Source organism: Merops nubicus, unplaced genomic scaffold (genome assembly GCF_000691845.1).
Source record: "Merops nubicus isolate BGI_N331 unplaced genomic scaffold, ASM69184v1 scaffold27212, whole genome shotgun sequence".
In the NCBI taxonomy this organism is placed as follows: domain Eukaryota; kingdom Metazoa; phylum Chordata; class Aves; order Coraciiformes; family Meropidae; genus Merops; species Merops nubicus.
Genome location: NW_008594733.1, coordinates 7621 through 20102, shown reverse-complemented (window position 1 = coordinate 20102; position 12482 = coordinate 7621). Strand labels below are relative to the sequence as shown.

At 50.0% G+C, this 12482-nt stretch overlaps 2 protein-coding genes across 2 annotated transcripts; both read left to right on the top strand.

Annotated features, from left to right (window-relative positions):
- Positions 1-2216: 2216 nt before the first annotated feature.
- On the top strand, positions 2217-8113 carry DDI2 (DNA-damage inducible 1 homolog 2 (S. cerevisiae)). Its single transcript, XM_008935863.1, has 5 exons — positions 2217-2340; positions 3367-3495; positions 4381-4484; positions 4904-5093; positions 7998-8113. Exons 1-5 carry the CDS (start codon positions 2235-2237, stop codon positions 8111-8113), a joined length of 645 nt encoding a protein of 214 aa, XP_008934111.1. The 5' UTR covers positions 2217-2234.
- Positions 8114-8707: 594 nt separating this feature from the next.
- RSC1A1 (regulatory solute carrier protein, family 1, member 1) lies at positions 8708-12060 on the top strand. Its single transcript, XM_008935862.1, has 5 exons — positions 8708-8732; positions 10166-10370; positions 10932-11135; positions 11217-11329; positions 11759-12060. The coding sequence occupies exons 1-5, from the start codon at positions 8708-8710 to the stop codon at positions 12058-12060; spliced, it is 849 nt and encodes a 282-aa protein (XP_008934110.1).
- The last annotated feature ends 422 nt before the right edge of the window (positions 12061-12482 follow it).

The window sequence follows — 12482 nt, the reverse complement described above, 5'->3', positions numbered from 1 at the left end:
AGGACAAGGGGTGATGGCTTTAAAGCAGAAGAGGGGGTGACCTTGAAAGGTCCCTCCCAACCCAAACCACTCTGACTCCAGGACACGTAGGTGTACCCCATCCTTGAGATGTACCCAGCTCAGCACAGGCCAGGGGCTGGCAGCACCACTGTCCGTGCGTGCCATGTCCCAGAGCTGTCTGAGCTGGTGTGCTCTGAACCAGGAGCTCTTAGCTGAGATCCTCCAGAGGGGTGACCCTTGGGTGTGTTTGGGCCTGTGGCAGTCTCCAAGTTGAGCTCTCTGCACAGCACCGTGGTGTCATCTCTCCCAGATGTGCTTCGTGTCCTGCTCATTGTTGTGTCTCTCTGGCTGATTCCAGACTGAACGTGCTGCTCTCAGAAGGGCTGTTCTGTAGAGGGCTGTTCTGCTCAGAGCTCATCCCCCTTGCTGTCTTCCAAATGTAATTGTGTTGGGCTGAGGCCTGTTCTCTTAAACCGAGTGATAAATCCTTGAGTTAGAACACGACTGGTGTAGGAGCTCTTAGCTGAGATCCTCCAGAGGGGTGACCCTTGGGTGTGTTTGGGCCTGTGGCAGTCTCTAAGCTGAGCTCTCTGCACAGCGCCGTGGTGTCATCTCTCCCAGATGTGATTCGTGAAATCCTTGGGTTAGAACATGACTGGTGTTTTTTTTTCCCTGATCAAGAATCTTTGTTGTGATACAGACTCATAGTTGGTCATAACCAAAATCCATTTGTGTGAGAGTCATTCCTGTATTACAACTGACAGGGTGTTGGTGCCAGCTCAACACTCAGCTTAGCAGCACAGAGAAACACAGGTTTGTAGGTAGCAACAAGCATCACTCGGAGGCAGAGGAACACTCATCTCTCTGTAGATGAGGGGACAGATACAGGTGATGTGCCCAAGGCTGTGCTGCTGTTAGGGAACAGTTTGGACATCCAGCAGTCCCCAGACTTCACACCCCACTTAGGTTCTCTGGACTCCTTGCTTAATTTGATGCTCCCTGCCTGAGATTAACTGGAAGCCTTTGCAAGCATCTTATTTTTTGAGACACATCCCTGCCTTTCAAGTGGAGAGAGTGTCAAGCACAGAGAAAAGAGTATAGGTTTGACAAAAAAACCTGAAGATTAACCACAGCATGTCCAATTTAAGCCTAAATAATACAAGACAGGACAATGTGTGGCTCTTTGTTTCCCAAGTGTATGAAGCAGGCTGGGCTGGCAGTGGGGCACTTTAGCTCCAAGGAAGCCAAGTCTTGGGTGCCCTTAGCTCTTTTCCTCCCCAACAAGACTCAATGTCTACCCATCTCCTTGTGGGAAAACTCTCACAGTACAGAAAATGGGTGAGAGAGGAGCTTGATGTTTTTTCCCTTCCCCTACTGAGGAGGGAAAGTGAAATGGCATCAAAATTGGAAGGCCTTTGCCCTTTTTGGTAGATAAAGCTATTTTGGATGCAGTTGTTACAGGTACCCATCACTTCCAAGATTACCACGATGGGCTTGAAGAGCATTTCTTCTGCAGGCTGGAATTTACACCAAGGAGTTGTTCTCAGGGTGGTGCTGTCATTTTGCTCACCACCTTCCCTTCCTACGCCTGGACAAGGAAATACCAGGGAGATGTTGGAGGATTTTAATGTTCAGCTGCTGTGTGGGATTCCAGCATTGTAGCTACTGGCAACATCTTCATCGTGTGCCCTCAGTGCTTTATTTCAGAGTGACTAATAAAGAGGCAGGTTTTTTGTTTGCAAGTTCTCCAGGTTAACTCTGTGGTGACAGGTTTCTGATGCAGACAGAAGGCTGGGAGCTGTAGTGTGAGGTAGGCAGGGTGTTGGAAGGAGCAGGTGTTGTGCTAGGGAGTGACGTGGTGCCTCTGGAATAAGCCAAGATGGTGACTAGCAATCCTCCAGCTTAGAAGCCAAGGCTTAGCTAGCACAGCAGCCTGTGTTGTGCTTTAAAAGAGCTGCAGAGGGTGGGATACTACCAGGTCTGTTGGATGCTTATAAGGTTTGGCTGATGGAAGGTGTGCCTCTGGAATAAGCCAAGATGGTGACTACCAACCCTCCAGCTTAGAAGCCAAGGCTTAGCTAGCACAGCAGCCTGTGTTGTGCTTTAAAAGAGCTGCAGAGGGTGGGATACTACCAGGTCTGTTGGTAAGTTGGATGCTTATAAGGTTTGGCTAATGGAAGGTCTTGGTTCTTCTCTTCTCCACTAAATTCAGGCAACAAAACATTGAAGAAAATATGACGATAGCAATGGAAGAGGCCCCTGAGAGTTTTGGGCAGGTGGTGATGCTGTATATCAACTGCAAAGTCAACGGACATCCAGTGAAAGCCTTTGTTGACTCAGGTGAATTGTCCCTGTTTTCATCCTTCTCCACGCTCTCCTTCCCCTTGCTGAGGGAGACTGAAAATGTTCCAGAAGTTTTGACCCCAAATTCCATAATAAAGCACTGCATTACAAGATTTTGAAGCACCTAATTAAAAACTGAGAGTAGCTTGGGCATTGTTTACAGCAAACAGAGCAAACTGTTGTGAGAATCCTGGAGTCAGTTTGGGGCCCCTCACTCCCAGAAGGACCTTGAGGGGCTGGAGAGTGGCCAGAGAAGGGCAACGAAGCTGCTGGGGAAGGGTCTGGGGAACATGGCTTGTGAGGAGCAGCTGAGGGAGCTGGGGGTGCTGAGCCTGGAGCAAAGGATGCTCAGGGGAGACCTTCTGGCTCTGCACAGCTCCTGACAGGAGCCTGGAGCCAGGGTGGGGTTGGGCTCTGCTCCCAAGGGACAGGACAAGGGGCAACAGCCTCAAGTTATCCCAGGGGAGGTCCCTGGAGGGTTGCCCAGGGCTGTGCCAGGCTGCCCAGGGCAGTGGTGGAGTCCCGACCCCTGGAGGGGTTTCCAAGCTGTGGAGATGTGGTGTGAGGGACACGGGGCAGTGGGGACCTGGCAGTGCTGGGGGAAGGGTTGGAGTTGATGACCTTAAAGGTCTTTCCCAACCAAACCAGTTCTCTGATTCTATTCCAGGAGAAGCAGTGCTCATGAGCACTTTAACACCCTGGGTGAAGGCTGCTGTGAGAATTTCTAGGGCCGAGATCCCTGAAAGGTCACTGCCACACGTGTGCCTTAGCTCAGTTTACAGACAGGGTGTTTTTCACATGCCTTTAAAGGGAATGCACAGGGGGGATTTTCCAGCTCCAGCCTCAGGCCCTTCACTGTCAGTGCAGCTCAGTCGTGTGCCATCCGCTGGGACTCACGGGCAGCTCTCACACCCCAGAGCAGCTGTTCATTTCCTGGCTGCTGAGTGCAAGATCTCCCTGCCAGGAGAGAGTTTTCATTTGTGCTGAGCTGTCAGGGTTGAAGGTGGGTTCCCTTGCTGGTAGGTGCCCAGATGACCATCATGAGCCAAGCCTGTGCTGAAAGGTGCAACATCATGCGGCTGGTGGATCGGCGGTGGGCCGGCATCGCCAAGGGCGTGGGGACACAGAAGATCATTGGCAGGGTGCACCTAGGTAAGTCCTGGTGGTCTCGGGGCTGTTGTGGTGGCACTTTGGCTGCACTACCCACAACCTTGGCACCGAGGAGTGTCTGGTTTAGTGCTAGTGATTGTTAGAAACGCCCACAGAGTGAAATCAAAACGCATCTGCTGAATGTTTGTTTGTCACGGTGCTTGCTCTGGGTTCTGGCTTGTTGAATGCTTTTTTAGTGGAATTACCTCAACACTCTTAGGTGAGGGAGTGTCTTGCAGATGTAGAAGACACATCTCTGGAGGGATTCAAAAAACGTGTGGCTGTGGTACTTCAGGACATGGTTTAGTGGTCATGGTAGTGCTGGGTTGATGGTTGGACTTGCTGATCTTAGAGGTCTTTTCCAACCTTCATGATTCTATGTTCACTCTGGGTGCAAAATCCAAGGTTACTGTGAAGCAGCAGGATCCTTCCTGTTTGGGGTGGGGCTGTTGGGCAGTGTGAGTTGTTCAGGAAGAGTTCCAGTACAGTGGAATGTTCCATGTTCCCTTGGGAAGAGGAGGCTGGCAGTGCTCTTGTGCTGGTTTACTGGATGAAAGAAGATCGTCCTTAGTGTCTGAAAAATTCTCTCCACTGCCATTGCTCGTTAGACTTGTGCTCTAATGAGCTGTGTGCAGCTCCCCTAGCTTGCAGGGTCAGACAAGCAGTATCTGAGGCTCTAGAGCAGGTCAGCTTTTAAAATAATTATCTTCTTGAGACAGAGGCAGGCCTGGTGGTCCCTGGGGCTTGCACAGGGCTAGACTTGCTGTGACTGCCAGAGCTCTGATTCCAGATCCTTGTGCAAACCTCTCCCAGGAGGGGGAAGAGCAGAAAGGAGATTTATTGCACTGTAGTGTTTCAAGGTGGTAACTTCTCTCCTCTGTGCTTCAGCTCAGGTCCAAATTGAAGGGGATTTCCTGGCGTGCTCCTTCTCAATCCTTGAAGAGCAGCCCATGGACATGCTTCTAGGACTGGATATGCTGAAGAGGCATCAGGTATCTTTTGAAACAGTTACTGGCTCTTCCAAGAACTAAGCACCTTTTTTAGTGAAGTGCTGAGCACAACATAGTAACTGCCATGCCTGTGAGTTTATTTGGGTTTTTTTGGGGAGGGCTGATGGTGGATTATCTTCCAGATGGTTATGAGAGAACACCACACAGACATCATGGGTAGCTAGAGGGTGTCTGGCTGCTCCCTGAAGTGTTTTGCTCAGATCAAAGACACTCAGAACTTCCCAGATGAATGATTTATGACAAGTCAAGTCATACAGGGCCTGTTGCTGGTGCTTTTGGCCCACGCTGAGCTGCTGGGAGCTGCTCCCCTGGGAAATGGATGGTTTAACCTTGTTGGTCTCCTCCTCTGGGCACTGCCTGACCCTCACGCAGGCCCCTGACGTCTCCATGCTCTTTCCCAGTGCTCCATCGATCTCAAGAAGAATGTCCTGGTGATTGGCACCACTGGCTCACAGACCACCTTCCTCCCAGAGGGGGAGCTGCCTGAGTGTGCCCGCCTGGCCTACGGGGCGGGGCGGGAGGACGTGCGCCCCGAGGAGATCGCAGACCAGGAGCTGGCAGAAGCAATACAGAAGTCTGTAGAGGAAGCAGGTACCAGCAGAAGCCCAGTTGAAATGTTAATCTGTGTAGTTTTCTTGCTGTGCATCAGGACGTCTGTCAGCAGTCCCCCTCCTCAGCTCCTAGGAGATGTTAATCTGTGTAGTTTTCTTGCTGTACGTCAGGATGTCTGTCAGCAGTCCCCTCCTCAGCTCCTAGGAGATAGAATCATTTTGGTTGGGAGCGACCTTCAAGGTCAGTGTTCAGCCATTAACGCAGCGCTGCCAGGTCACCACTAAACCACGTCCCCCAGCACCACATCTCCACAGCTTGGAAACACCCCCACGGATGGGGACTCCACCACCGGCCTGGCACAGACCTGGACAACCCTCCAGGGGAAGACATTTCTCCTCAGCTCCAACCTAAAACTCCCCTGGTGCAAATTGAGGTGTTTCCTCTTGTTCCTTGTGAGCAGAGCCCGACCCCCACCTGGCTCCAGGCTCCTGTCAGGAGCTGTGCAGAGCCAGAAGGTCTCCCCTGAACCTCCTTTGCTCCAGGCTCAGCACCCCCAGCTCCCTCAGCTGCTCCTCCCCACACTTGGGCTCTAGACTGTCCCATCACTTGTTCCTTGGGGAGAATAGCCCAACCCCACCTGGCTCCAGCCTCCTGTCAAACAGCTCCCTAGGCAGGGATGTTGTGGTTCTGGGTGTGGGATTTCAGCATCCTCGTGCCAGGACAGCTTTATGGAGCTTTCCCCAAGTCCTGCTCTTAATAGCTGCAGCATATAAAAATAGAGGAGCCGTAGCAGGGAGTACAGATCTCTGGATAATTTTTAGGGATAGTACTATTTCAGCATTTTCTCCTTAGAATGGTGCTTCTGCCCTTGGAAGGTGAACTGCTTCTCTTCCTGAAGATTTCTGTTGCTCCAAATTTCCAAAGCAGCAGCTGAATTCACATCCTAATGTACATTATCAGCCTTAAATATGACCAGCAAAGAGAATCTTCACCCTCCCTGTGCCTCTGGAACCCATAAGCTGCACAGAGGCAGACTGGCTGGGCTATGGAAGATTTTTGGGAGCTGAAAAAATTAGTGAGGTGGAGATGCCAAAATAGCTGAAAGCTGAGCTAAGAGCCAAACTGTGTGAAGCTCAGATTTTCTGTGGTACTCTTCCCTCCTCACCTTCAGCACATGCTGCTGACTAAAGGGAAGCAGCATTATTTTTAACCCAATATTACAGCAAAGCTGTGAATACCTCACCAAGTGTATTCCTTAGGCCTCTTCCAGAACTTCTCAAGATGACGTTTCATAGGCAAGTGTTTTATAGAGACTTTTGAGTTTTACTGCTGATTTTCCCTCTGAAAGCAGGGAGGAAGGTTCTGCTTCCCACACACATGCAAAACTCTTTGCTGGCTCATATTTAAGCTGATAAAGTTGATTTCTCCAACATTTTTATTGCTAACTTTTTAAGACTTTAGCATGCTTGTGTCTCAAATTGAAGTGTGATAACCAGATTTAACCATATACATGTAAAACTAGTTGTAAGGCACTGAAATTTTTTCTTTAACACTTCCCAATTGCTGCTTTTAATCCTCCAAAGGGTCCCCAGTGACTTTCATGCAAATAACCAAGGTGTTTACATGAAGGGGAGCATGGAACTGCACTTATTGGTCCCTTTGACCACTTTTCTTCCATTCAGGTTTTCCAGTGATGCAAAACCCTCAAGAGGAGGCTTTAGTGAATCACTAAGAAATGGTTTTTGTTTGACTCTGAAAGCCAGATCTGACTGCTTCTTAACATTAGTTGCAGCAAGCAGAGAGGATTTGACCTTGCCCTTGTCAGGTTTAACGTTGCTGAAGGTCAGACTCAGAGCTTGGCCTCATGTCTCTTCACATAACCTGGCAGTGAAAGTGTACAGATGGAAATATTAATTATTTTCCTCTTAAATTTTGGAACCTGCTGAAACCTGGGTTGGTTTTTGTGATATCTCTCCATTTTGCATGAGACTTTGCAGACCTCGTAGTTGGTTGGATTTTGCTGAAAGGGGTCAATAAAAAGCCAGCCTGGGCCCCAAATCTATGAATCTTTACAATAAAAGCATTTTAGTTGAGTGCTTTAAAATGAAAAGTGCCTAAAACAACTTAAATCAAAGCTGCTTATGTACCAGTGCAGTTCTACAGACCCTGTGGCTTTGTGGAGACTAATCAGCAGTCAGCAGTTCCCCATGATGCTGAGCCCCAGAGGAATGTAAAAGATTCATGAGATCAGGAAATCCATTTGGTGTGGTCACTTAATGCTTCTACAACACCCGTCCACAAAACTGAGGCAGGTCTTGTGTAGATGGGCTCTGTGTAAAGTCTTAGACATGTTACAAGCCTCTGACCCACAGGCTGTACCCTGAGATGTTGGAATATTAGAATCATAGAATAGTTCTGGTTGGGAAAGACCTTTAAGGTCAACAAGTCCAACCCTTAAACCCAGCACTGCCAGGTCCCCACTGCCCCGTGTCCCTCACACCACATCTCCAGGGCTTGGAAACCCCTCCAGGGGTGGGGACTCCACCACTGCCCTGGGCAGCCTGGCACAGCCCTGGACAACCCTTGTGGAGAAGACATTTCTCCTCAGCTCCAACCTCAACCTCCCCTGGGGCAGCTTGAGGCCATCTGTCCCTTGTTCCTTGGGAGCAGAGCCCGACCCCCCCCTGGCTCCAGGCTCCTGTCAGGAGCTGTGCAGAGCCAGAAGGTCTCCCCTGAGCCTCCTTTGCGCCAGGCTCAGCACCCCCAGCTCCCTCAGCTGCTCCTCCCCACACTTTGCCTCTAGACCCTTCCCCAGCTTTGTTTCCCTCCTCTGGCCACGCTCCAGCCCCTCAAGGTCCTTCTGGGAGTGAGGGGCCCAAAACTGACCCAAAGATTGAAGGTACAATTAATATATATCCTTTTCCTCTCTTCCAATACAATTAGCTGCTGCTAGATGGTACCAGGAAAATCAAGTGACAGAACAGGGAACTGGAAAGAGAGAGAACATAGTGGAGGACCAAGGAAGCTCAGCTCCCCGCAAGACCTGTGTTCTTTCATAACAGCTTGAATTCTTGCTGCCTTTTGGTAGCTGGTACGACAGAAATTGCTGTGTACATCTGCAGGCTATTAAAGTTCTCATTTTGAGTGCACCTGGATTATTCCTGAGCTTTATTTAATCCCCTGAAGCCCCCTTTAGTGAGCCTCATGATTTCTGTCAGCTGACCTGTTGGTGTTTCAACACCTACAGAAAGGCAGCAGAGGTGGCAGTGGAGCCCTGGTGTGCTTCACTCTGATCTAGGTCTTCCACATCTGCTTCATCTGTGCCCGTGACCTTGCTCTGTTCTGCCAATGTGCCTTGCTTCCCACCACCCCTGGGGAACCTGCTGCTTCTGGAGGAGTTACAAAACTGGCAGCAGAACTGCAGCTGTCTGAGGAGGAGGCATGTTCAGGTAGTTTACCCCATGTACAGCTCTTCCTCCAGACTGCCTGGGTGTCAGAAAGACACTGCCACTGAGTATGCAGCTCAGGCTGTCCCTGATGGAGCACTCTGTGGACTCTTGCTCCCAGTGGTAGCTGGATGGATATCCTTGATGGGGCTGGGCTTTGGCTCCTGTAGCTATCCCGGGAGGAGGATGACAGGGGCTCTCAGGTAGATGGTGCTGGGGAGTGCTGCACAGAGTACCAGCTACTTCAGCTGCCTGAACAACTGCAAATCCCTCATGTGTTTAACAGATCAGACCCATGTTACCAGTTCTCTGAGTCAAGAGAGAGTTCTGCTTCCCCTCTGAAGGACTGGCTTGGGAGCAGGGAGTGTGAGCCTAATCCAGCCATGTAGGAACAGGAAAAGATCCTTCTGTTCTTCTGTGTCATAAGCTTCTTTGCCACCCTTCCAAAAGACAAGTAGTCTGAAAATCCACAGGATAGTTTTGGCTTCTGGCTGCTGAGTAGCTGAGGTGAAAAAGGCAGATTTCTGCTGTGTTGTGGAACCTGGTGGTTGAGCACGTGGGTGTGGTTAGACCCCAGTACAGTTGGGTGTCTGTGAAAGGGGGAAGACTTACAGGAAAACTGGTGTATGTTTACCAGCACTGAGTTTGGAGGTCCCTGGGGAGGGAAAGGGAACTAAAGAACAAATCAGCACAAAATGTGGCTATCTGACACTGGGCAGAGCAGGGCTTTAACAGAGGAACAGCTGCTTGTACAGCAAAGGTCAGGTTGGTGACTGAACAGGAGTCTCAGAGCTGATACATTAGCAAGATTAGGCTACTAGCAAGATAAATTTGCTTATTTAATCTCTCCTGATAACTAGAGGCAGTGTTTGATGCTCCTGATAGAGCTCTGCAATCCATCCGTTCCCCGTGGGGAGCAGGAGGCAGGGAGGGTTTCATTTCTCTGTCTCTTCCTTTGCTTTGCTCTCCCCAGCCTCGGGCAGCTGTTCCCCTGGGGGGTTTCTGCCTTCCCCCCTCGGATCTTCACACTTCCTTTTTGCAGCAAGCTGCCCTTTGCTCACCTGCTTCTCCCTGTGATGCCACCAGCCACTGCAAGGCAATAGCTGCTGGGAGAACAGTCAGAGGGTTGTGATGTCCTCTTATTTCCCTAAAAGGTGGCTGGGGAGAGCCATATGGAGAACAAACCAGCATGGTGCCAGACACGTGCCTTGTGCTGTGCATATTATATCAAGCATGTACGATCACCCATGGACCACTCTGCAGCACAGGGAGTCCAGAACAGCCTTTAAATTCTTCTCCAGCAGAGTTATTTGATTTATATTAAGTTTTTGATGCGACTTAATGAATTTCCCAGGCAGAATTCCTCCTGGAAGGTGGTGAGTGTGAGGAGCTCACTCTGCCTGGCTGGCCAGTCGGGAGGGGAGCTGTGAGGTCCCAGGACTGTAACCATGCATGTGGTGTGCTCTGAATGCTAACACGAGTTTGCTGTGTTTGTTTCCTAATTCAAACAGAACGTCAGAAGCCTTGATGCATGTAGTGTGTGTTTACTGCAGCTGGAGTGGGCCACAGACCAGGTATTTATAGCTCTTAGTTGATAAGTTTTCACTACTATGGTGAAAACTGGTTCTCCTGTGTCCTGACTTCTTTCTTTCTGTCTTCTGTTAGAGAATAGTGACAAAGAAACTACCTCACTGGAAAAGCCCTCATTACCAGCTTCTGATGGGTTTCAAAATCCAGTCCAGTCTTCAGGACTAAATTCCAAGATCTGTAATCCCACAAATCAATTACTTGATCGTTCTGTCTCTGCCCCTGCTTCAATTTGCTCATCCGAATCTAGCCTCGCAGAGCCCACTGATCCTAGAGCTGTCAAGTCTTCTGACTCTTCAACTGAATGCCAGATAGCCCCAGAAAAAAAACATCCTCTCTTACCACAGCATCTTTCCAGTAATGCTTCCCTGGCACATAATGACCCTTCTCCCCAGGCAGGGGAGGTGACCTGTTGTGATCCAGCTTGCCTTTCACAGAAGACACTCAAAGAAGCATTTCTTGCTGACAGCCTAAAGGAATGTAACTCTAAAGAACAAGACTGCAGTCAGGAACATCCTTGGGAAGCAACTAAAGAAAATAACTTGGCTGACACTGTTGCTGAGCATGGGCAAAATAAAGATGTCTGTCTGTCTTCAGAACAGGAGCCAAAACATGAGCTTCCCATAGACCATCAGGAGTGCAAAGACCCAGGAAAGGAACACCTGGAGGAGCAAGCTGAGCCAACTGACCCAGGACCTCCTTGCCACGTTGATGGAGTTGAGAAACCTGCTGTAGGAGAAGCAAGCCAGCCAGAAAATCCTCCTTCAGAACTGAGAGGCGATGGAAAGGAGAAAGCAGGTCTTTCCTGTGTGGAAGGGAGTATCCAAGTGTCAGCCTCCTGTAGCTGTGTGCAGACAGAAGCCTTCATGGAAGTAGATGTGGTTGAGCAGTCTGTAGCTGAAGCACACAGCTTGGAGAGGGAGCAGAAGTGGCAGGCTGGGAACAGAAGTGTAGTTGACCCAAACTCAGACACCTTTTCCATGGAGGTGGAGTCACTCAAGTCTGCAGCCTCCCTGAGCGATTCGCTTTCCACCGGTGATGTCCTGCGGTCTAAAAGCACTAGTGAAATTCCTGCAAAGTATAGTGAGTTGTCTCATTTGGTGACTGAAGACATCTCTTCCCCTTCCAGTGTCCATCAGCTGGACACGGATCCAGGAAGACCTTCAGAAGAGCCCTGTTCCTCTCTAGCATCAGCCCTGAAAGAGCTTCACAAACTCTTGATTATCAGTCGGAAAGGAGAATGTAAAATCCTTGCCTCTGAAGAAGTCTCTCAGCTGGAGCTGAGAGCTCACAGGGAGCCAGCAGCCCAGCAAAAGGGGCTTTCTGAAGGTCAGCAGAAAGATTCAGATCCAGCTGGCCAAGAACAGAGCTGTTCCTTTTGCGAGGTGAGGTCTGAAGGTGGAAGGGCAGAAGGGAAACAGCCTTGTGGTTCTGGCAGAGAAGATGCTGACATCGGGCCTGCGGGTCATGTGCAGCCCACTCCGGGAGGAGGTGATGCAGAGATTCAGTTTTCAGGTAAGAGCGATTTGGTTGTGGTGAATTCTTCAGCAACACCTGACCAGCCACAGAGCTCTGAGCAGGCAGAGGTTTTGGCAGAAGGTTCTCCAAGTCCAACTAGTCCAAATTTGGAGCAAAACGCCTCCGTTTCCTCTCCACCCCCTCTGGAGGAAGGTGCAGCTCAAGATGCTCGGCGCCTGTTGACGGGAGCACCCCAGAGAAGCAGCAGTTCTGCTCCTGGGGGTCCGTGGCCGTTGGGTGGGCACGAGGAACCTCTGCTGAGCCCACCAGCTGGTTATCCTGGACTTCCCTTGGGTGCTCCTCCACCACCTGCCTTCCCTGCAGCTGATGTTGATCGGATCCTCAGCGCTGGCTTCAGCACGCGGGAGGCGCTGGAGGCCTTGGAGCGGGCGGATGGCAACGCAGATCTTGCTCTTCTCATTTTGCTGGCCAAGAGTATCGTCGTTCCTACGTAGCTGTGGAAGAGGCAGCTGGCTGGGGTGTCTTTTAAAGGACATGGTTGAGTTATACACTATAATGTACAAGCAGAATGTTGAGCCAGATTTTTTTAATTATTTGCAGCCAAAGTAACTGGTCTCTGGTGTCCCGCGTTAAATTTGGCCTTTTAAAAGGAAAAAAACCCCAAAATCCTAGCGTTGTGTGGACAGGCTAGCTTTTAATTATGCATACTGGATTAAAATCAATGTTTTTAGTTAAATGTACCATTTTAGAATAAGCTCCAATGTTATGAATAAAAAGCAGAAGCCATTTCAGATCAGCGCCCTGTCCGGCGTGGGACGGGAGGCGCAGGCCGAGTTTGGTGTCACTGCTCCTCCAAAAAAAATGGACTTTGTGGATTTGTTTTAGTTCTCCTCTAAGCCAAGGTCCCACCTGCAAC